Genomic DNA, 25821 nt, shown 5'->3' on the forward strand with positions numbered 1-25821 from the left:
CGAGCAGTAGCGGATCCCCCCCCCCCCTTGCGCCTTGAGACCCTCCGGGTGAGTAGTGCGCTATATAAATGCCTTGATTGATTGATTGAACCGAAACTGAATCCATCCCAGTAGTACTGTAGTACTAACCCATCCAGGCAGCACTGCCGGGCCGGCCCGCAACTGCGCAACATCCACTACTGGCAACATCTGATCAAACTAAGGGCCACGGCCACTCATCGTCAGACCAATCAACATTAAAAAAAACAGTAATCACGGCGCCTGCCAGGCCCTGCCTCGCCTGCACAGCTTTATTTTTTATATCATTAATCATGATTAGGCCGCCGGCCTACCCCAGGCCATGCCTCGCCCTCACCTGGTCCGCCGGCGCCGTTGGAGTTCAACCACCAGTGTGGATACTCGGTGGTGCTGGAGATGCGGTGCCGGTCACGGTGGTGAGGTGCGGCCGTGCAGGTCTGCTGGGGCGTGCCGTAGCAAAATTAAAGCAGCGAATTGCAAAATCTGTGCACGCTTCGCTGCCTCTGCCATGCACAGCCCCAACCCCCGCAGAAGAAGATCAGCCCAGGCAAAGCCCTGCCCAACTCAGTGTCCCGCCCACTGGGCCGGCAACACTGATCCGCGGCCGGCGGATTGAGCAGAAGTCTAGTCTTGTGAGTTGTGAAAGAGACGAGTGAGAATGAGAATCGGAGTCACGTCACCATTCAGTTAAGTTTTTCACCATGATCATCAGTCCTGTCATGAACAACACAACCAGTACACGGTAAAGTGACAACAGCACTTATGGACGTATAGCAGCACACGCTCTCTGTGCCAATGCCACTAATTGTCAATTACTGACGTGCACTAAATGCGTGACTGTAGACCCGGCCCTGATAATTAAGTGCCGGTGCTAAGCACCGGCAAGCAGCGGCACAAATTAAGCTCTGAAAATACTATTCTAGGATTTGCATGATACATACACTGTGCAGCAAACACATTAAGCTTCTACCCTACTTTATGGTGAGTCAAAAGTGTAACAGGACAAAACTCCCGCCCCTATCCAGCAGGTGCATTAATCACCAGTTTCCTTGACGATTTTATTATTACATTAAGGCTGCCTCCTGGTCCCCTCACGGAGCCCCGGCAGCACATGCTGAGCGAGCAGGTGCTAGGCGCATGAGGAACTAACTCTGCAGCAAAGAAGCAGGTGCTGGGCACTCTAGAAAGTCTGCGACCGGTGCTGGGCAGACGAGGGAGCTGGGCAGACGAGGGAGCTGGGCGGCAGGTGCTGGGCAGACGAGGGAGCTGGGCGGGCGGTGCTGGGCAGACGAGGGAGCTGGGTGGGCGGCCGGTGCTGGGCAGACGAGGGAGCTGGGCGGCCGGTGCTGGGCGGACGAGGGAGCTGGGCGGCCGGTGCTGGGCGGACGAGGGAGCTGGGCGGCCGGTGCTGGGCGGACGAGGGAGCTGGGCGGCCGGTGCTGGGCGGACGAGGGAGCTGGGCGGCCGGAGCTGGGCGGCCGGTGCTGGGCAGACGAGGGAGCTGGGCGGCCGGTGCTGGGCAGACGAGGGAGCTGGGCGGCCGGTGCTGGGCAGACGAGGGAGCTGGGCGGCCGGTGCTGGGCAGACGAGGGAGCTGGGCGGCCGGTGCTGGGCAGACGAGGGAGCTGGGCAGCCGGTGCTGGGCAGACGAGGGAGCTGGGCGGCCGGTGCTGGGCAGACGAGGGAGCTGGGCGGCCGGTGCTGGGCAGACGAGGGAGCTGGGCGGCCGGTGCTGGGCAGACGAGGGAGCTGGGCGGCCGGTGCTGGGCAGACGAGGGAGCTGGGCGGCCGGTGCTGGGCAGACGAGGGAGCTGGGCGGCCGGTGCTGGGCAGACGAGGGAGCTGGGCGGCCGGTGCTGGGCAGACGAGGGAGCTGGGCGGCCGGTGCTGGGCAGACGAGGGAGCTGGGCGGCCGGTGCTGGGCAGACGAGGGAGCTGGGCGGCCGGTGCTGGGCAGACGAGGGAGCTGGGCGGCCGGTGCTGGGCAGACGAGGGAGCTGGGCGGCCGGTGCTGGGCAGACGAGGGAGCTGGGCGGCCGGTGCTGGGCAGACGAGGGAGCTGGGCGGCCGGTGCTGGGCAGACGAGGGAGCTGGGCGGCCGGTGCTGGGCAGACGAGGGAGCTGGGCGGCCGGTGCTGGGCAGACGAGGGAGCTGGGCGGCCGGTGCTGGGCAGACGAGGGAGCTGGGCGGCCAGTGCTGGGCAGACGAGGGAGCTGGGCGGCAGGTGCTGGGCAGACGAGGGGGCTGCGCGGCAGGTGCTTTCAACATTGTCAGACATTTTCGTCATACACCTCAGCCAAGAGTGATGGCTCCAGTCGCATCAACGGCTGGACTTTCAAAGGCTTCCATGTGTGCCTATAAACTCCCTCTCCAAAGACACGAATTGGGCGCTGGAATGCTAAAGGAAGATGCCATGTAGTAGGGAACATAGGAGCCTTCCCTCCTTTCATGTTCACACTGTCAGAAACGAACCCTGCCATTCGCTCAGATTAATGATGACTTTGTGTAATGTAACTGGTGTACATGTGTAACTAGAGCAGCATAAGGGCCAAAAATGGTCTTGAGCACCCAAAGTATTGACACCTTGTGTAATGCAGCTGGTGCACATGTAAAGCCAGAGGCCGATTTGGGACAGAGAAAGTTTCGGCACCCAAGATAAAAGTGTCAGACATTGGCGGATCGCATAATTTTATGCACTTTAAACACCAAACACACCCATTTACACCTCACGGCCCTACACTTGCACATCACATTACGGCTTGGGAACAAAATTATCTCTGTTAAAGAGCCCCGTTTAGGTTGTCCATCGGGCATTGCAGCGTTGGTCCGATGAGAAGCAAGCCCTATGATGAAGCACAACACCCTCTCGGGTGTGCGAGGGCCCTAGTTCCAAAAGGAGTAGACCCCTGTTCTACTCTATGGATATATATATACCAAACAACCTGTAAATTCTCTGTGTACCGTTAAGGAAGTGCTTACCTTATTAGCATTATTTGAACTCATATCCATCAGCTAGACATTTTTATCACAGACAAGCGGGCAAATGAATCATCCAGCCCAGACCTCATCAATGTAACCCCCCGGGTATTCTATTTGCAGACTGGATTGACCCTTATTAAGGGGTGGAGGGTGAGAGATTATCTATAAAGATTGCTTCAAGACTAAATCTAACCCTATATCCAACCTAGAGTATGAACCACTCTCTTACTGCCTAGAAGTGACCAACAACCACTCCTTCAGAGGACCACTTATCCATTGCCCTCCAGGCCTGAGAAGTTGCTTTCTCCAACCCATAAGTACCCTCCTTGAGTTTGGGCCTGCAATAGTGACTACACCATATTAGGTGATTTTAATTTTCACCTGGAACTTCCCGAAGATAAAGACACCGCGACCATCTTAAAAACCATGAATGCCGTAAGTCTTCCGCAACTCCTGCACCAGCCCACCCACTCGGGTAGCCACACTCTAGACGCTACTTTTTCAAATAACCGACTGATTACTATTAAGGACTTTCTTCCACTTAATTGGTCTGACCATACTGCGGTCACCTTTGAACTAAATGTCCCCTCTTCTACTGAAAATAGAAAGAACGACACCAACCATACTAGATATCATGTCTGGAACAAAGCAGACCACAATGTACTGCTGTAACAACTTTATTAGTCTCAGCCCATGTTTTCATCCAACCCAGAGCTTGCATAACTTGAATACTCCGAGCGATAAGCTCTGCATCTCTAAAGCGATCCCCCTTAAAAAGATCCAAAACTGGCAGGAAGAAACCATACGCTCCTTGGTTTACTGACACTCTCTGTCTTGAAAAACAAGAGCGTAGAAGGCAGGAGAGGAAATTGAACATGATTACTATGAGAAAGAAATCTATAAACTTTCTCTTTCAAAATTCAAAGGCCTGCTTATTAAAGAAAAGACTAATATTTTTACCCACCAATTGAGTCTTCCAAAAACTACTCAGCGAGGGAGTTATTTCAGGTAATAAGCAAGCTATCTAAACTTCCCGAGATAAAAAATGAATAGTCAATAGCCCACCACTTCTGCGACAAAGTAGGTCAAATGTGCAGCTTGTTTACGTCATCTACACCTATTGATCTCAGCAACAACTCTCTGATTATACACTGCTTCAGCAATGATTCGAACATATTGAATAATCGGACTAAAGTTAGCCTTAGTGAATTCACACCTACCATTCCCATGGCAGTGCGTAAGCTCATTCAGTCTACTAGATCGGGTTCTCCTTATGACCCTTGCCTCCCTTCATTCCTAAACCGATTCCTGAGCCGTAGCGCTTTATTTAACCAAATCTTTTAAAAGATGTTTGAAACTGGGATTTTCTCCACTATGTGGAAGAAGGCCTCCTTCCTTCCACTTTTCAAAAAACCCAATTTGGACCCAGAGAACCCAGCCAACTACCACCCTCTCTCAAGACTGCCATTTCCTACAAAGATGGTAGAAAAATTAGGAACACTCAACTGACTCACTTCATCCAATCCAATCATTTATTGGATCCTACTCAATTTGGTTTAGAGCTGGGCACAGCACAGAGACCGCACTGATCAAAGCCACCGATGAGTTAAGTACCACCTTTGATGAGGGAGGATCTCATCCTTCTTGACCTATCAGAGGCTGTCGATATGGTGGATCATTCCACACTGATCCCCCACCTCGAACATCTGGGCATCAATAACACAGCTCTTGCACTGCTAGGATCATTCTTGGCGGGCAGAGAATATGGCGTAACACAGGCCCCTGCAGCCCCCATGGTGCGGGGGGGCCCAAGCTGCAGGGGGCACCCTCATCACAGAACTAAGGCCTGCGAGCTCCGGATTAACTCTGGAGCAGGGGCCCCTCTATGTACCTGGCAGGGGGGCCCCCTCAACTTTTGTTACACCACTGCAGAGAATACTCCGTGATGCACAATAGTTTCACCTTCAAACTGTTCTCCCAACCTTGTGAGGTCACGCAGGGGTCCTCACTTAGCCCCTTACTTTTCAACATATATTTCACAGAATTAGCCTCTCTCATTTTCACCCACGTCTTGCACAGATGACGAACAAGTTGTGTTGTTTGCCTCCAACAATGTTAACCACACAAACCTCCAACTTCATAACTGTATGAGAGCTATTGGCAGTTGGTTGGGCAACTGAACTCTGACAAAAACGAGGTTATCCTCTTTGGAAATAACCCACATATCCGGAACCCTACCTTGCTGGCCTTTGGAAATGGGAGCACTCCCACCCGCAGTCCAAAAAGCAAGAAACCTGAGAGTCACAATCAATTACAAGCTTAATTTTAGCAAGCACATCAAATCCGTCATCTCTGCTTGTTTTAACACCCTCAGAATGATCAGGAAAATCCTTCCCTCCATTCCCCCCAAATCAAAGAAAACAGCAGTCACTTTGTTAGTCTTAAAGTTAGATTACTGCAACGGTCTGTACCTAAACCTTCAAAGCAATATCTGAATAAACTACAGTCTTTACAGAATACAGCCGCCAGATTTTTTCTTGACCTTCCTAAATTTCACTCAGTCTCCCAAGCCATCAAAGGACTCCACTGGTTATCGGTAGGTAACAGAATCAAATTTAAGGCACTTCGCCTTACCTACAAAGCCCTTCACAACTCTGGCCCAGAGTATCTTAAACAAACCCTAGCCTGGTACAAACCCAGAAGAGACCTGCGATTGAAAGGATCATTGAAGGTTGCCCGCCCCAGATTCAAAAGTCTGAAATGGGGCGGTAGTGTCTTTGCGTCAGGAGCTTCTAAACTTTGGATTCTCCTACCCTTCAATAAAGGAGCCGCTCTCTCTTTATTAGCTTTCAGAAAGCTGCTGAAAACCTGGCTTTAACAACTAGCTTCCACTTCAGTCCCTGCGTTTGGTATGCTGAGTCAGCTCCAAGATACCTCTGGGTATACGTGCGCATTAATATAATTATTAACATAACAATGATTCATCCGAGTACTCACTACTAAAGATACCTGCATGGACATTAGGACCATGTCGCACTCATCATGCGAGTGCATGATAGTACAATGTACATGAACAGTTCTTTCAGCACAGCTGAGATACTTATACGTACAAGTTACAACCCCACCTATAAGGATGAAACATCAGATCCAGCCTTATATCTGCAGACCGACGTATACACAAACTTTTGCTCATAGGAGTCTTTCATCAGTTGATCAATCTATCAACTACTGACCTATGTAACAGATTCCCTTGGATTCAGGAAAATAGTTAACATACCTACATGATCACAAAGTACACCATGGACATGGTGTTCACGCAGAAAATTGAGAAAACTAATTTGAATGTACATACATATCTCTGGTTTGCTCGCTAATCTCTTTATTTCAAATCAAGCATTCGGTACCCATCTGAAACTATACAGGTTAAATCCATTCTTGACATGGTAACTATACAACATTTAGAAATGACCCACAAAACACCATTGACCATGTGATCCAACTAAGAAGTCTCATCGAACAAAATCGCTAATCACTCTCAACAGACAAACCCACTAAAACTAAGGCACTCCTGTAATAGCTGGGCCAAACAGATGCAAATGTAAATGTCCAGTATTTGTAAAGCGCAAACAATTACCTGAGGGGGTCAAGGCGCTGGGGGCTGTCGGGAAGATTAAGCAAGGTATTGCCCAGAGTCACATGGTGCTGGGCTGATCTGCCGCCGGGCCGGGCCATCGAACCGTGAGCCCCCGGGTTTCGGAGTCAGTCGCCCTGCCACTGCGCCACACCTCTACAAAGGACTACAATTGTAAATGCATCAACGTGGAACCTGCCCAAAATAACACATTTTCAGCATTATTCACAAAATGACCAACCCTAAAACTTTAAAGATCCATCGTTGTGCTTCCTTTACAGCAAGGTGGGAGTTGCTGAGGTTCTTCCAGACAAAAATAAACATCTAGGATTGTAGCTCACTCAATCGTGACCTACCATTGTACTCTCCCGCCACACCCCGCTCTTCTTAATCCTAATAGCAAAAAGATGCCCTCATGAAGCAATTTTCTCTACACTCAGAGCAATAAAACTGATATAATCATCCTGCCCTGCCTCCCCAAGGGAAATGGTCCCAGTCAATTTAGCTCGTTAACATTACTGCATCTCTCAAGGAACCTAATGCAAACCACCAGTACCTGATGAAGGAAGCCCCGGTTTTCTAACCGGTCTCATCTCAAGAGTATAACCTGTTGCTTCAAATCCACAATCAGACTTCAACCATAAGGATGAACAGATAATGTTCTTAAGCACATCAGGGAAGAATGCATCTCTCTGAACAAGGGGAAGCAAGCCAAAATAATAGTCCAACTCTATGTGGCCTTTAATATAGTGAGCCTTGAGGCTTACTGAAAAGACTCAATTTTGGACTGGAGTTGAACCAGCCTTAAAATGTCTCTCCCAGCTCTGACAAAGTCATCAAGTATGTATTGTACCAAAGGAATCCTCTATATAGAATAGCATGTGATGCACTAAAGGCATAAAGTCTAAAGACTAAGCAAAGGTGCACTCGAATTTTAGAGAGCCAAAGTTAGGAACTGACCAGGAAGCATGGAAGGGGGTCTAGAAGTAAAATGCAATAGGGGGTTAAAGCCACCTAACTGCCAACCTACATTCTGGCACATCTTCAGAGGCAGTTGCCCATAAAAACCCCTATCTGCCCGAAGTGGAGTAGGAGGTAGAGCTGGGTGGACCCTGCAACTTTTAAAAGTTAAAGGCAAGGGTTCAAGTTCCACATATTTGTGGATTCATCATCCGCTTCAATGCAAACCAGCGTTTTCAGACTGGCATCTTTAGCCATTAAGAGGGCTAGAATACCTCTTTTTCTTTGGTCTTTCCTCTCTTTCGCGGTCTCAGACCCAACCTGGCTGGGAATATAATTAATCTTGCATGGCAGGTTGGAGGAAGAGATACTGTAGGATGAATGTAGAGGGCAAGTTGGGGCCTACATTTTTAAACATGCTGCAAGTCCCTTAAAAGGGAAAATGCACTCCTGAGTAGTAGCCATAAGTTTCATTGAACCCAATGTTGCAAGTCTCTTAAAAGGGACAGACAGGCAAATGCTTTCACAAAATAGCTAAAATTGTGTCAGGCATGTCCAGTCCATTTGTGATTAAATTGCAGGCCCATCATGGGGGATTGAAGGCATTTTGAGTCAACACAATTTTTGAAAACAGCACATTCCTTGTAGGGCAGTTAGCACTTTGTATGTGTTTGGAGACATATGTAGACTTGCTGCGTGTTTTTTCCAATTTGAGGGATTGGGATTTGCAACAAACATGTTTTTAAGTGACTTATCCCAACTCAAAAACATTAAGGGCAATAATTAGTATCTAGGCTATCCTGTTTTAGGTTTTAACCTATAATAACTGAGCAAACCCAACCAAAGGGGAAACAACCATCAGTGTAAACATATAAACACAAACACCTGCACAACCACAAATTAAATAACATTCCAAGAAAGGAAAGTCAAAGAGAGAAGGAGTCATTTTTATTAATTTCTGAAGGGGCCAACGAAGGAACAACGTTATTATACAAGGTAACAGCAAGATAGACTGGTCTATGGTTATCCTGCTCGAGTATTGTTGTTAAGGGATGTCACTCAAATATTGTTTCTACTTCCTTTTGTTTCCTCCAGTTTTATGCTCTCGGATAAAAGAAACAGTGCTTAGAAGCATGGCCAAATTATTATATGCATTAAGGATATATTTGATTTTTGGCAGTGTTTAACCCTTTCACTGATGAGTGAAATGGTTGGCTCATAAGAATCTTGGCCAGTATAGCCCATTTTTCTAACAAGTCAGTATTGACAGCAGGTCACCTGCCAAACACACAAGGATTTAAACATTCAATTAAAGGAGTAGTGGTAGGTATCTGTGAAAATACTTCTGTCACCATGCACATGGACAGTGGTGAAAACACAACAAAAGACTTTCCACAAGACCATAAACCAAAAATGTATAGCTGCAAGGTTATATGTTGGATGCCTTCAGCTAATGCTGGCTTTTTACCCAACTGCACTTTACTGCTGCAGTTTTGGAACACAGTTAGTGTTAACAGCAAAACAAAATTTCAAGTCCCAAAATAGAATGTGATGTTTGTTAAAAAGTCAGGATTACATTTACATTTGCCATGGAGAACACTTGGCATGTATGAATGTCTACAAAACAGCAGCGCCACCCGAACATAATTACACAAAGAGTTCCGAAAAGCAGTGGTGAGCATGCTTAAAGCGTCAAATGTCCGGCGCCTTAGAATGCAGGGCTAAAATGAATCTGGTGTTATTCAAAAGGGTTCCCAAGGTATTATGCTGTTGAGAGGGTTGACCACCCCTACCATGCCATAATATTCAGTAAGGAGAAGATGAATGACCCCCAACTGTTTCCCGGTATTTGTTTCTTAAAACATATGAATATAGTTTGCTTACTGTTGAAATCCATTAATAGTCCTGTAAACCAAACAAAGTGGGTGCGAGAGGGAATGATATGCGAGAGGGTATTGAGATGACAGTGTGAAGAAGGGTGCAATACACATACTTTCTATTAATAAAACAGCTAACAAAAGTTTATTGCAAACACTGCCAAAGAGAAGACACTATACCCCGCATTACTTATCCTTTAAGTTATATTTGTGCTTAATTACAATCACTGCAAAATACAACATGTTATAGCAACACTGGAAAAAACACAGTTTGTCTCTATTTGGGGGGTTAGGAAGCTTAATAAACACGGCTAATCATAGATTTCAAAACTTTGGAAAACACTGAGAAAACGCTACTGAAATCCATTAAAAAAAAGAAACATTAAAAATAGGACAGCCTAATATCATTAGAGAACTCATCTGGCTGGACCACTCCTTTGTACACTTCACCATCGCAGGACATCCCCACACCACCCCCTACTGCCCAGCACCCACTCCCGCAGCTGGACCAAGGTCACTCGGCACCAATAGACCAACGCCCTCAGCATCACATTGCCCAACAGCACCACAGACCTCAACCAGGCAGTAGAAAACATCAACATCTGGATCACTAACACGGCCAGCAGAGTCTCTCCCACCAAACCTACCAGAATGCACAGATCTACCAATCAAGCCAGCTGGTACACCCTAGAATGCAGCACCTCGAAATGCAGTTGCACACAACTGGAAAGGAAATGGGGAAGAACATGGACCGAGCCACCTTCATGTCAGCTCTCAACAACTACCCTTCTAGCTCCTAGCCGCGATAAGGGAGTCCGGACACACTGACTCGAGACCTGCGCCAACCAAACCAAGGAACACTTCACCATCGCCAGGGAGTTCACTTGCCTGTCAGCCACCAAAATCTCAATCCCCTCCTCACAAGAACTCCGACGCTCTTGCTGATCACTTCCACAACAAGATAGCTATCATCTACAACAACTTCGATCCCCAACCCACCGACCTCCTCTACCCCTCGACCACTGCCGCCAGTCACCCGTTTACCACATGGGAACGGCCGAGTACACCTAATACAAATAGTCTAACGAACTCCATCCACTCGAGGGCACCCACCGACCCTTGCCTCCACCGTCTTAACCTCAGAAGAGATGTGATCAGCCTTCAGCTCACCACCATCTTCATCGCCATAGCCACCTTTCACTTCGCTTGCTGCCAATCCAGAAGCAAATACAATTCATATCCCTCTGTCTGTACCATTGTGTTGTGCACTAGCGATAAGAAAGCAAGAGGTGGTGAAAGTTCCTTTGCACTGTGGAACGCACCTCCCGTCGGAAGTCTGCTTTAGGAAGCAACTGAAAACCCATGAATACTATTATCAAGCAGGCACCTAACAGTTCAGAGAGGAGGTTTTACCAGCACTGGGAGGCCCGTTGGCTTTAACACTGGTGGCGCCCTGTGCACAATGTTTGTTGGCACCCCTCCCCCCCCCCCAATGGCCACCTCTGCCATGGATTCCCTCAACATCGCCCTTTAACAGTGCCCCTCAAGTCTCCAGAACCACTGTCTCTCCGATTCATTTAGTTTTATAGCAGCACTCATACCATTGTAAGGTGTCAGAGCACTTTACATCACACACACATTGCACAGAGACAATCATAGGTGTGTAAATCAGTGTATAGGAAAGGTTACATCAGACAGGACTACAAGGTGAAGTATAGGAGTAACATGTCATCGATGCTGGTAGGCAATATAGTTTAAGAGTCTTTACTCTGGGAAAGCACAAATTCTGAATTTAAAATGTAACACCATTGTTAGAGGTTCTCTTTAATAACAAGAATTGTTTTATACCCAAATGAACCCTTTTGGCAAGATTAGGATAATGAAACACTGGGCACAAAAAACATATAGCGCTAACATAATACTTGCAATTTACACCTCAGTAGATATGCTTTGACAATGAAAATGTCTGTCTCCTTTTCTATTTCCATTTTGTCATATATACACTGCACTTTACTGTCCTTCATTACGAATATTGCCGTTATCCTGTTACTCTGCAAAAATTGAAAATGCAAATAAAGATATTTAAAAAAAGAAAATACTTGCAGTTTACACGCAGCTCTTTGATGACAGTAAATAGCTCAATGTTCTAGAATAGGATTTTGATTTACAAACGACAAGTAACAAAAGGAGCTCCCTTACAAAAGCAGTAACCCACTGACCAATTTACATTACATGCACTTTGTTATCTGCATGGTACATGTTCTTAGCAGCAGGCATTTTAGCCCACTGCGCTTCCTTTGGATGAGTCAAAACTTCCTCTAGACAAACCTCTGTCTCTTTCCAGGAAGACACTTAATCACCAGAGTCATCTTGACATTGTAATTGATGCCTGAAAATTGCTGGAGAACAGGAACTCAACAGCAGGTGCTTTCCAAATGTTAATATACTTGCAAAAATAATGCCCCCACCCCAAGTCTGCACCCGGTGCGGTGGCACCGATCGCACCACGTTAGAGCCAGCTACGTTGGGTAGCCATGCACTATATAAATCTCATAGAACAGGTTTATTATTCCCGGTCCAGCGAATTCTCAGCATTGCACCCTTCCCCTTCAGATCTTCCTGGAGCGGCTTTCCACCCTAGGCATATCTCTGGCAACAGCAGCTTAGGACACCGTCAGCTGCCTTGACCCGCTGAACTTTTCCTTCTCAGATATTTTTCTCTAATATTTCTACTAAGCTCGAAGGTATGCGGCAACCGGACCCAATCTATTTTATCTATTCGACCTATGCTACATTGTGGTCGGCCATAAATTTTGGCTTTGCACAAGTCCTTCGCGACTAGTGCTTTGATCTTTTAAGCGATACCAAAGGGGATGATGGACAGAGCGTTTGAGCAAATCAAACACTCATCCCCAGTCAACTGATCTGGGTTTAATCCATCATCATTCTTTAGCTCACTCCACCACCCCAGTTCAGACATGGCCATATGCAAATCAGTCTGACCCTGTGCCTCATGGAAACAGTCCAGCCCGAACTGCCAAGCCATGTCTTCCCTGGACCGGAAACAAGCTTCCTGGGACCGGTTTCATAACCCTCACCAGCCAGGCTATCTTGAATCCAGTGGCAAAGTGAGCAAGGGACCCACGTCTGGGCATACCCTGCCAACTTAGGGCGAACAAAGCAATACCAAAGGGGATGATGGCCTGGCAGTTCGGGCTGGACTGTTCCCATTGGGCACAGGGTCAAGACTGATTTGCATATGGCTGGGTTCAAACTGGAATGGCATGATGAGCAAAAAAACGATGAATTTAGGCCCAGATCTCTGTACTGGGGTGAATGTATGACATTGTTCTGCATTCTGTCCATCAATTGATTTTTTTGCATTGATCTTTTAAGAGCTAATTTATTCTATTAACATTCATAATTGCTGTTCTACCATTTTGGTGTCAATTTATTAAAATGTGCTTTATTTTTCTAAATTGTTTTTGATTGTTCTTGTGTTATGTTATGTTATTACTGTTCGAGTTACTCAAACACTTTACACATTGCCTGACTGGCTTTGTTCCAAACTACCAAAGTTAGGAACAGGTTTATTTTGTGACTTTTTGTGGTTCACCAAGACAAGGATTGTGGCTGTTGCTTGTGTAGGGTTTCACCCCCCCCTCAACCAGACCTCCTGTAAGCCACCCTGCACCATAGCCACCACTTCCAGTTAAAAAAAACTCCTGAAGACAATTTTTCAGACTGGTATTCTTCTGAAGAGTTGTGACGGTAGAGACACCACACTTATCATTCAGTTGGACATGATCTAGCCTCGTTTTCAGATGAACCTTTTGAACTTCCACTTTTCCAAGTAACTGCGTAGTTTCATGGTACCATGCAGAACTTTGTAAAACTTCGAAATAGTGAGTTCCTGATTCTACCAGCCACCTGAAGAGCCTTTACTAGATAATCTGACGATTCAATCCTGAGCTTTCCTCCCATATGGCCTATACAACTGGATTGCACCAGGGATTGGCAAAAGTCTTTTTCATCAGACTTCAATATGTACTAAATACATATGCCTTGCTAGTAAAGTGACTAGGCGACGAGTACAATTACCCTGTTCTGTATTCCCCAATCTCTCTCCTAGCGAATCATTCCACCCACGCTTCTTAAACCTTAAAAGTTCACAACACTGACCCGCTTGACTCTACAGTCAACAACTCCAGGGTTTTGTTGTTGCTTAGTGAATCTGTACTGTGTAATGGGCATCTCGTTTTATATCCCTGACGTGAGCATGAAACACTCAGATTTGTGTGGGTTCCTGATGCTTTTTCCGTGGGCATAGTCAAAAAGATGCTGGTTGAAGTTTGCCTTACATGGGTCGACTTAGGTGAGATGTTCTAGGTTGAAAGACATACCTGCAATCATGGTGCAGCATATGTTGCTGCTCTTGAAAACTAAGTGCGAGTGTGTTGGAATAGTCAGAGTCACACAAGTGAACAAAATGTCTTAAGGTGGTTTCCAGCAGAGTAAACAGCACTGCTGAGTATGTTAACGGTTGCTTCTCAGTCAGCCATCAGACTATATACCAAGATGTCTTTGTTGGAGACGACTAATTCTTTTGATGATGACGACGACAGTTGCATAACAGTTACATACTACGGTGGTTGTTGGAGTAGAAACCTCCTTGGAGTAGGACATTGGTTGCTTCTCAGTGATGATATATACTACAGTGGCTACGGGCTGTTCCCGGTCTCTCCTAGGCGAAGGCGCCCAGCTCCTGGGTGGACTGCTCCGATCATATACCATGGCTGGTCGTGTAATGGCTGTTCTCTGTCAATTCATTGGAGGTTGGACTATGGCGGTTTCCATTATGCACATTTTTATGTGTTGCCCTATGCCACACCTGTGTGGCCTTGACAGCATATAACACAGCTGATGTAAACCTACGGCCCCAAGTCCTTCACAGCTTGTGGATGGGGCAACAATGATCCTGCCAGTTCCCAAATGGCCCTTTGGTCCGCCAATGTCACTTTAGGAAACAGTGACAGTTCCAGTCTCTCGGGACACACCGAGGCCATGCGTTGGTTCTAGACTCATGTAAATCTGCTTAACATTGGGTCACGAGGATCCAACCTGTGCCAGACCTTGAGGAGAAATAACACACTGCATGTTATTCTACCACCCTATGTTCAAGTCTCAGACAACCATAATCATTGTAATAGTCTTTATCAAGTGCATTCAAAAAGGTAATTGCAAAAACATTTTAATCATATTAATAAAATCATGTGCAGTGTCCCTAGTGAACTTAAGAACCACAGAAATGTGCATGCGACAAATATACATGCAGTTCTTTTAACAAATACGGATTTCTCTTTTTTTTTTATTATTTTTTTTTACAAATAGTCCATTAGCCCTTTTAATGTTATTTGTTGTATATGTTTGTTTGTTAGAGGTGTCAACAACCTTTCAACCCAGAAAGGTAGCCAGGTCTCAACAGGACGAGATCAATGGGGGAGCATCTTACCCTCGAATTATCATATGCCGCCTTCCGTGAAATAGGAAGTGTAATGAACGTGCGACGCTAACCCTGCCGATAGGGAGCAGTATAAAGGGCATCACCATCATCTAAAATAATTACTTACTCAGGGGAAAAAATGGAACCCCTGGTAAACGAAGGTATAGCGAGGACCATGTACATTGGTCCTGCTCCAAATGGATGCAGCCGGCAGCAGCCCGGATAGAAAACAAAGCAAAGGGCTTGATAAAGACTATTACAATCATAATGGTGGTCTGACACTTGAATATATGGTGATTGCATTGTTTATTTATTTTATTTGAAAAGTTTTATATAGCGCTTCAAGACCCGGGGGTAGCAGAGCGCTTTACATGAGCATTAAGATTCCAGTCAGTACAGTAGATTCAGCGAGATCAAAAAATATACAGACATTACACATTAAAAATCGCTTCTTAAATAAGCAAATAGGCTAACAGCTATGGCCATGAGTAGAACGAAAATGTCACTAACGACAGTTAACACGGAAACAGTAAAAAAGGCAAGGGAGCTAAAGAGGGGCCGTTTACCCGGGACAAGGCTTTCGTGTATGCAGTTAAATGGTATAGGGCTGATCAAATACACATTGTCTGAAACATGCAGCACAGCTCAAATTAGGAAAGAGGGAGAAATCGGGGCTGTTAAGTGAGGAAGCGAAGAAAAATCGAGTGAAATAGGATGGGAGGGAGCAAAAGAGAGGAGAAGGGAGCAACGAGTTTGGGGGAGAATTGAGGAGAAGCCAGAGGGAAGTGTTAAAAGGAGGGAGGGTAGCATTAGAGTGGAGAAAAAAGTCAAGGAGGGAGAGAAAGGGGAGAATAGTCGGACAAAAAAGACTGTCAGGGGGGGGAATGTATAACGGTGGATGAATAAATGGTTGAATGCGGTGATTACGGACTCCGGTATTTGCAGAGAAGGTGGGATTTGAGGTCTTTTTTAAAGCTGTGATACGAGGGGTTGCAGCGCAGGTCTCTGGGGAGGGCATTCCAGATGATCATGGCGTGGATGCACGATTAGATGCAGTGGGTTATTTAACCACATATCTACTTTATTGGTGTTTTGAATGGTACCTGTGTGTGCCATTGTTTAGTTGTGCATTTACTCCCAGGCCTCATGGGTTGATGGGTAGCTCTAGTAGTCGAGTACGAGAACTTGAGGAGAGCCACAGACTTTGCTAATATCTGTCACTTAGATGAATGATGTGCACACTTATATGATGGGGATATTTTGAAAATGTGCTATAGCTTCAGCCCTTGTAGACCAAGACTGGACACTGCGGTTTAAGATGAACACTTACGCTGCGGGACATCGAAAGGGACATTGACAACTCAGAGCTACGCAGAGATGATTAAAAGATCAAGGAAGGAAAGTCCATCTGTTGAGTTGGTTGGCTGGCTGGACTGACTCAATGCGCGAACTGTTCCAGCTTTCCTTCCTTCATATTATTACAATAAACTTTTATGGAGACCGAAGCTACCCAAACAGGGTTCCTGTCGCCACGAGATCAGAAAGGGGAGAGCGGCACAAATAGGAGTAAAATAAGCAGATCTTTAAGTTCTTTTGGAAGAGGGTCATGGAGAAGCAGCTTCTCAAGTGCTCGGGTAGGGCGTCCCAAAGCTTGGGGCCCAGGTATGAAAAGGAACAACCTCCAGTAGGGCCTAGTCTGATTCTGGGACCCATGCACAGCGACTGGTTGCTTGAGAACAGGGAGCGGGTAGGCTGGTAGGGGGGGGTGATCACTTATTTTTAAAGGTGACTCCGCACTGAGCCAGACCTAGCCTTGTGCATGTAACTTAGTGTCTTAAACTGTATTCGTTTTTCCACCGTGAGCCAATGCATTCATTCATTCATTAATCCCCAAAACGGGGTTTAAGCTACATTAGTCCACAGAACATCACAAATCATGGTCAGGCCCAATGGAGCACCATCCCTGTGCGAGGGGATGACCAGCTTCCACCACCGGGGATGACCAGCGTCCACCACCACCGTGGGCAGAACAGTGCACTTCACTTGTTATCCAAATCTATTAAACTCCTCCCTGCACATGCACCATTTTCCGAAATGATTTTTTTTTTTTTTAATATCCAATTTTGTAACTTTCTGCATTAAAAAATTATATATCCAATAATGAAATGCACCCACAAATGTGCAAGATTTAACTCTAGAAGATCCCGCCAGCCCACTGGCGATGTGTCCTTCACAAGACTGGTCCATACCATGCAGTGAACTTTAACCTTTAAAAAGGAGGCGGCAGGTAGGGAATGCTGCAGGGCAGCCCCTGACAGTCCTGTCTGAACCAATGAATGTGAGCGCCAAAGTAACCACCAGTTTGAGAGAACAAGACAAAAAGAAAGTCAATAAACACCAATGATTAACCAGGCGCGGTGAGGTTAGCCTTGCTCAAGATAAGGCAAGCAAAGAGGGCCGCGTCTTTTACTTAGTAAATACGAGCACCTCGGAAATGAACTAAAGGAGAAAAAAAAAATCTTACCTTTTTAACCCAAACTGCATTTTCACTTCTCACGCATTAGTAGCGTCTCGAGACCCCTCACGGGTCATCCGGCCCCGCTCTATAAATCCTGATTGAGTACTTGATTGAAATGGTATAAAGCTCTTGTTTCTTTAATTATATCAAAGAAAAGCGCCGTACTTTTAGTTCATTCTTAATATCGACAAAATATATTCACGTTACTTAGTGACATTTTTTTAGCTACATAAAAAAAACTGCCATCTCGCTTCTTTCCAATATTTTCCACAAGAAGTCACCTGCCGATTTTACTGTTTTAGCACAGCTGGGGTTTGGTCTGGTGACTACGGCTGGCTTTGCACCTAGGTCGTTAGCTCCAATCCCGACTTCGAAGATTGTCCATCAACCCTGTGAGCCTGGGCTAGTCACCCCTTTTTCCTGAGCTTCAATTGTGACTATGTGTAGTACCCAAATTATTAAAAGGTTTTTGTATACACAAAAGTAGATTAAACACACAAACACACACACACGATCCGACTGAAACAATCATAGAACAGCGACAGTCTGAGGTCAGTGATTGACTCTCACATTGTGCGCTCACACGTGCACACTCCCCTCCCCCACTGAAAAGATTCTCAAAGAGATAGACAAATGCAATTATTGTGGTTCGACCAAGGGCGTAGCCTTTTATTCACACAGTCACATCCATCAGTGAGGAATGAGACCCCTAGTTAAACATACATTATTGTCATGAGTCCACCAGCCGAAGATCAAAAGACACATGGTTATGAATAGACAGGTCGTAAGATCAGCAACCAGCTCATAGATTGTGCAAGCAATACAACAGTTGTCTCCACCCATTACAGCACAACACTTCGAAATGCAAAAGTGCCAGCAGGCCCCTTTTCCATATCCAACGCCCACGCCCTCAACCAAGGGCATCCGGGGCATAACTTAGTGGCAACTTCCCCTCCATCACTTAGAGGGATGGGCAATACCCACAGTGCCACATACACCAGGGCACCGCATAGAGCTCCGTCACTGCCAGGGTACCTGTCACCAGGTAAAAACCTCCAAAACGTTCAACTCCAGGCTTCTCCGGGGTGGGGCAAGAAGGTCCAGGACCACCAGCAGGTCAGTCCCCCCCTCCTGCCTATCCAGTGCCCACACCAAACAGCACCCTCCAAGGTGTAAGTGCAGTAAGTCAGTCCAAATTTTGGGCAGCTCCCTTTATGCTGCAAGAAATTCCACCAATTCCTCCTTCCACCAGGAGCGGGTGGTTCCTTCAGCATGTTGGCAGGGTGTGCTGTGGAGAGAAAAGAGGCCGATTCATAGCCTTGCGAGGCCTTATATAGTGCAGCATGAGGCACCCCCAGATGACATCACGAGCACCGCCCCTCTTCAAGGCAAAACAGATGAAGGACTCTTTGTCTGGCTCCTGCCGTGGAGCCCCCCTTCTATTTGCAGGAGGTGCCTGGTCTATACCAAGATACAAACTCAGTGTCTGCAACAATTACACATTTATGGCAAAACAGTGCGACACAAATCTCTGTATCTAAACAACAAATATATGCAGCAGACTATTATATATAAACTTGTCAGTTATTTTATTCATCAAGTTTCTATATAACCATTCTGCCTCAATCACCGAATGTACACTCATTAACATCCCGGGTTTTTTCCCCCGAAAGCGGCACATCCCACAAATACCGTGTCTAGGTGCTGTAAATTACATATGTCACTAGCCCCCAATTCAAGGCTACTCTATGCAACTTTCACAAACTTATCAGTTAACTACACATTTTTTCCATTACAAAAATGAGCATTCTTCTGCACAGTCATCTGTGGATTTTAGGCTTTCACACAATTCTAAAATCTCTTACAAAGTTTCATCAGTGAATAAAACCTTCAAGTATTGATTATTATATATTTCCTACAGGCATTATTATCTAAAAAGAATGAATAGTTACACTGATATAAAGCACCGGTGCTTTCAATCTTCAAATAAACTGAAAAAATAAATATATACCCAATGTTAATCAAAACCCACCTCCATTATTTTCTCATAATTGTGCACAGAACAGATCACTAAAACACAACTCGGCCTAGAAGTGAATAAATAGTACTTTTTTTGTGGAAATTAACATTATGTTTACTAACAATTGTAAGACAGGAGGTGGTGTACGACTAGTGACACGTGGACGCGTCCACTAAGCAGCCTTACAGACACGATTATTGGAGAAATGTAATGCTTAAGCGCACCTGCTCAAAACTACACTTTTACATCTAAGTGACCTCTGGTAAGGGGCGAGACTTATGATTAGAGGAGGGCAATAAATTCTGCTCCACCGGCGAAGTTTGGCCCACTATGCATTATGCATGCTACGGGTAGTTCCGCCAAATACCGCGTGGTTAAAGTTCTCACGTGCGGCTCACCAACAGTAAGTTGTTGAGCAAGAATTGGCTTCGCCTAGCGCAATTTTCAGGCACCCGGCGAAATGTTCCCAATGCGGGCAGTCACTGGCAGTCGTGACCGCGGTCAGTCACTGGCAGTCGTGACCGCGGTCAGTCACTGGCGGTCGCGACCGTTTGCAGTGAGAAAGCTGCCACTAGAGTAGAAAATCTACTAGAGCCACAGCCAAAACAACTTAAGATTGCATCTTCTGGCTCACCACACGGTGTCCTTCGCGCTGATTTTTTCAGTGCAGAACAGGCTCTAGGCGCTGAAAATCAGCATGAACAGCGTGGTGTGCTGACTTCCGCTGGATCTCGGAACTCTGCGGAAACCAGCCGAGTTTTCATGTAACTCTGCGGAGTGAAACTCCACAAATTCCGACCACCCCTTATGATACAAACTGGGCCATAGGTGAACATGAAAAAGGTGTACACTTTTTATTTGAATTCAAAGAAAAGCTGGTCTTTGTGGGTCAACAGAAAATTGAAAGGGTGCACAGGGAAGAATGAGAGAGGTGCTCAAAACAGTGGGTGGTCTTCACTGAAGGGGGTGATGCTCTGTAGGGGTCGGTTGCAGGGGTCTCAACTAAAGGTAGACGCCTGGGCGAGGTCCGGTCAGCAACATAAGCAAGGATGCCACTGCAGCGGTGACTTCTCCACATGGGCGAAGGAGTGTCACCACGACCCCTGCACCAGGAAAAGCAAAAGTGAACAAGCATTGGCATAGCCAATAGGTCTCGCCTTTGGGACCTTATAAGTGTTTAGCCATGCAACAGTTGCATAACTAAACACTTATAAGGTCCCAAAAGCGAGACCTATTGGCTATGCCAATGCTTGTTTTAACTGCTGAAATCTATTGAAGCCTCACGGAGAACATCAAAGCGGCCGTGCAGCCGCGAAAGTGATCATGATCAAACATCAAAGCGAAAGTAATCGCGGTAAAGCGCGGCGCGCGCGCCCGCGCACTGTAGCTCTAGGCTGGCCTGGTAGCACTTTTTGGAGCCCTCACAAAATGTCTCGCTAGATCAGCGCATGCGCTGGGTCAGGCGAGACCTAAAAATAAAATGGGCATTTTAATTCACTTTTCAAATAAACAGACAAGTTGTTGAGCGAGAATTGGCATCCCCTAGCTCAATTTTCAGGAGCTAAGAAGGCACAAGGCGAGATTTTCCCAATGCGGGCAGTCACTGGCGGTAGCCAAACCAATTTAAGATTGCACCCTCTGGCTCACCACATGTGCCCTTTGCACTAATTTTTTCAGTGCAGAACAAGCTCCGGGCACTAAAAATCAGCATGAGCAGCGCTAAGTGCTGAATGTCATAAAAGGGGACCGTTCCCGCAGATTGGCAGCAAGGGAGGATTGGTGACCGTAGATTTAAGTGCGCATGTCACTTTGGTCAACGGTCTTGCTGCCAGCCTGACAGGAGTACTTTAAACCTCTCCCATCCAAGCTGTCTTGGACAACTGGGTGGAGAGAAGGCAGAGGCACCCAGTGACTGAAAGAGTGCTCAGCCAGCCTGCTCTAACCAATCCTGGTGCTGCTTCTCTCCTGCAGATTAACAACATGAGAGAAGCGTCTGGATTGGAGAGTTGGCTCTAGGGCCCCGGACGACTGCAACAGAACACCAGGACCGGATTCAGTTGTGCAGGCAGTAGCAGAGTAAATATTTTATTTCACATTATTTAAACGGTATAAACAGCAACTAAATCGCCAACATGCATTATATTAACATTTTATAGGTAACATTAAAATGGTAATGTAATGCATGACAGCAATTTAGTGGCGGTTTATAGCATGCGACCCCAGCAATTTAATTTTGCTCGAGTCAGCATTGGCACCTCTTTGACCCACTGATAGGCACTGGGAGGAACTCGCACTGCCTTCAGCCTCAACTCCTAGGATCCCAAACGCGGCTCGCTCTAACCACTGTTTGTAACAGGCCTCGATTAAGAGCGTTGGCACTGAGCCTAAAGGCACTGCTGGTGTCTCTCAGCGCCAGTTTGCTGGCCCCACCACTTAATGTTGTCACCATCCGCCACTGGCAATGGGCCCTGGTGCAAACAAGGAAAATCCCCCTCCTTGAACTGCTGTTTGGTTAGTAAAAACAACCATTATCAGGGTTCAAAGAGTCTCTCTGGGCCCCGGTGCCACTGCACCTGCTGTACCAAGGATAGCTACACCCCTGGAGCCTCCCTATTGACACGAGGGGTTCGGCCAGGAAGGGTATGTGATGGGGGTCCTTCCCAGCGGCAGCAATGCTGGGGGGCTGGCCTGGGTTTAGAGGATGTACTGGGGAGGGATATACCTTACCTTGCGCTCCTCCGCCGACAGTCCAGGGGTCCTGCAAGGGGCATGGGGAACCCCCGCGGCCCTGCCCCGGTTCTCGGGCAGTGGGTTGAGGGGCAGGCCCGCGCACAGTTCCTTCAGGCTGGACATTCTCTTCGGACCGGCGGACGATGGACACCTACTTGCGCAGACACGGCTCACCTGTGCAAGCCTGCAGAGACCTGCGCACCCGCCCACTCCCGAACGCCCGCCTATTGGATGAGCGCCTACTCGCGCGTAAATGATTCACCACGTCCTGAGCACTAGACCCTCTAAAGGCGCGCTGGGGGCGTCACCTGGAGGGCGAAGGTCATTTGAACTGAGTACGATGAGTGACAGAGGGCACTCATCCGTGAGCACGACGACGGCCTGGCCAATCTAAGGTTATTATACCCCGGGACACAGGGATGATACAGGCTCCAAAGGGGGATGGGACGAGTGAGGTGGAAAAGGGACACGGGATGGAGGGAAAGCACAGGATAAAAGGCTACAATGGAAAGATAGGCTACAGGGGTGACTAGAAAGAATACAGCTGACGTGTAATAAAAAAGTATACAATTGAGGAACAAACAACTAAAAAAGATAGAAGATTGCGATGAATTAAATAAATGTACCGAAAAGGCAGAATCGCGCAATGGGATAATGGACATAATAAAGAAAAAATGTGCTAGAATACAGCACGGCTCAAGGAGAGATAATAAAGGAATGAAGTGAATGAAGCCGGTGTAATGGAGTAAAATAAAGGGTTTACCTAAAAGTGTGCAACAAATTTATAAATTGACGGAATGGAATGACAGGGTAAAATAATGGATAGCAAGGATTCATGCAGTTATAGTATAAAGGGGTAGAATAAAAGGATACTATAAATTAATAAAAGAAAAGGGTGGCATAAAGAGACAAGATAACGATTGAAATAAAGAGATGAAGTGATGGGATAAAGAGATTACAAGACTTGCTGGGGTAAAGGATGAGTTAAAGGGATAGAATAAATAATAAAGGAACCCAGTAAAGGAATATATCAAAAAGAGTGAAGCAATGGAAAGATAGAGAACAGGTTTGTGATAAAATAAAGGGATGGGGTAAAGATATAGCATAACGTGATGCAATAAACCTTTGAACGAAGGCTGTACAAGGCACGTCTATTTTCATTCAACGATTAAATATTTTAAAAAGTTGATGGCTGAAGTATTTTTTCTTATGTTTGTTTTACATCAGCTTTGAAACGCAATAGAGGATATTTCTGTGTCATTTACATCCGGCAGGTTCCACAGAGGTTTCTGCAGTATTTATTGTCTTGCATGTGTATGGTTCTAAAGACATAACAGGGCTGTTTGAATCATGACATTATTGACAAAAACAATGTTGGCTTAAAGGGTTGAAAAGATGGCCAACTGTGAAAGAAAAGTCTCTATTTTTAATAAACCCAAATATTATTAGGTTACTTCTTACCTTGTAATAACCCAGTAAGCTGTCTGAAATGTCCTCCTCTAATTGCTTTAAAGTATTTTCTTTTTCTTCAGTTAACCATACAATTTTGGTCAGTGGCTGCCAGTAACCTCAGTGATCTGTTTGGCTAGACCGGTTGTGGGAGGGCGGGTCGGATATACAGACGCGGAGGCTGAATATATTTTCCAAGTGAGAATATTTTATTATCAGGTAGGTCACTCTTTGATGTGGCGGTTGGGAGGGTATCGTGTCCTATCGTGAAGAGGTACTGGGGTAACGCTGTTCTTCGTCGTCTTCCTCTGAGCTGGATCTCAATGGCGTCTGCCTCGTTTCTTCAGCCGTGGTTGGATCTTCCCGAAGGCTCATGAAAAGAAGAAACAGTGGGCCGTCAGTTTCAGGGTCATTCAGTACTTATAGGCGTTACTCTACCCGTCACCTCACCCGTGTTTCTTAGCCAGGGTTTCTGCTTTCCGGAACAACTTTCCCCTCAGCTGTGTCGCGGAGGATAGGGTTGGAGAGTGAGGGGCTTTAGAACCCAATGGTCGTCTCTTCTAAGTTATAATACCAGAAGAAAATTCTAAGGGGGTGGGGGAAGGGTGTGCCAGGAAAAGCCCGCGTGGTGAGGAAGATTGAACAATGTTCAGGGGTAGAAGAAATGCCGGAAACTCACACTGTACTCAGGAATAAATTATGCAGGGTTGCAGGACTAAGGGTGCACTGGAAAAAACGAACTGATTAGTGCCCGGGGTCCCGCCCGTATCCGTTTCCACACCCTCCCTCTGCTCAGTCTCCTCCCTCCTCCCTGCTCCCTGCCGGTCTTTACCCTGGAGCTTCGTCACTCACCGGCCTCGCCGCAACTCTCCTGAGTTGCGGCCGCTCCTCAGCCTCCTCCGGGGGACACCACCAGTCTTCGCTCCAGAACTCCTCCGGATCCTCTGATTCGGTTCCGCCTTCGTTCCCGACCTGGTCCGGTTCGCCGTCGTTCCGCTCCCCGTCTCTCTGCTTCGCCTCCTTCGTCCTTCGGCTTCCTGCTCCTTCTCCGCTCCGAGAGAGAACTTCCTGGGCCAGGTCTCCTTTGAGTGGTGGATGAGTATCGCTTCCCGGGTTAGCCCCTCCCTCTTCCGTCTTCTTGCATGTCTGTGGGAAGAGATGAGAGGGGGGTGTGGTTGACGGGTGTTCCGGAGTCTCATTCCGGGGTCTCTGCTTTCTATCCGGCGTTCGCACTCCCCGTACCACAGGTAAGGAAGGAGTTTTGCGTCGCGCCCCCGGCCCCACCCCCTCACACCGGTGTTCTTCAAACCTATTCATGGCAAACCAGACATGGCATTAAATAATATGATTACCTTCTTTTTTCTCACATTAACATATTTATAACTTCAGACTATGTAATGATATTCCGTTTTTTCACATAGAAGCAGAAAAATCTTTTTCTTTCATAGATGCTCGTGGAGTGGCTGAGGACGCTTCAGTCGTCCTTCACAATCTCACGTCTCTTCGGACATCCCCTAATGATCCTCACCTCAAAGTTTGAAGACTATTGCATTGGGCAGTGTGCCACTTTACTGCACAAGAGGCTTTCTATCATCACCCCTGGATCGTCCGCTTCCTCGTCTCACTGAATAAAAACCTCAACTCAGAGCAATCCATCATTGGTTCATGAGGCCTGTTTCAACATAAGATTTTCAGAACAACCCCTATATAAATTAATCTGACTTGATTAAATGTGTGAAAATGTATGATATGTGGATATCCAAAAACTCAGGCACTAATATGAACCTACATTGATCAACATTGCAACTGATCAATTTTTTATCCCAAAAAATTGTCAGGACTTGGACATTTTGGCCACATGGTGGGAGCATTTTCGTTAAAAGTATGCTGGGTAGGCTGTCCTGTCATAGCGGCCCGCTTACCATTATTATTTATTTAAAGACAGAAACCCCTAAAATTGTAGTTTGCTTCTGTAAAACAAAACAAACAATGTCTCTTACACCCAGGGAGTTTTCTCCATTCACTTCAAGGAAATTTATGTGCATCACATGGTGGGCCCAGGCAGGAAAAATGAACATTTGGGCCTTCTGAGGTTCATATACCATTGGCTGTCCGGTAGATGGACTGTCTGGTCA

At 46.4% G+C, this 25821-nt stretch overlaps 1 protein-coding gene across 9 annotated transcripts in view; it reads right to left on the reverse strand.

Moving 5' to 3' along the window:
• UROC1 (urocanate hydratase 1) overlaps window positions 1-25821 on the reverse strand; it is a 424295-nt gene that overhangs the window by 249281 nt on the left and 149193 nt on the right. For 2 of the 9 annotated variants that reach the window (XM_085624437.1, XM_085624435.1), the window contains exon 2: window positions 6633-6795. The exons of 2 other annotated variants lie outside the window; for them this stretch is intronic. Coding sequence is in view for 3 of the 7 variants with exons in the window: in XM_085624433.1 (XP_085480559.1) it covers window positions 22235-22360 (126 nt within the window). In the remaining 4 variants the exon portion in view is untranslated. Of the gene's footprint in view, window positions 1-6632; window positions 6796-18471; window positions 18793-22234; window positions 22486-25821 lie in introns of those variants that run through there. 5 more of the 9 variants (XM_085624433.1, XM_085624430.1, XM_085624436.1 and 2 more) reach the window with 3 other exon arrangements.

The sequence above is a fragment of the Triturus cristatus genome, chromosome 9 (assembly GCF_964204655.1).
Source record: "Triturus cristatus chromosome 9, aTriCri1.1, whole genome shotgun sequence".
Classification (NCBI taxonomy): domain Eukaryota; kingdom Metazoa; phylum Chordata; class Amphibia; order Caudata; family Salamandridae; genus Triturus; species Triturus cristatus.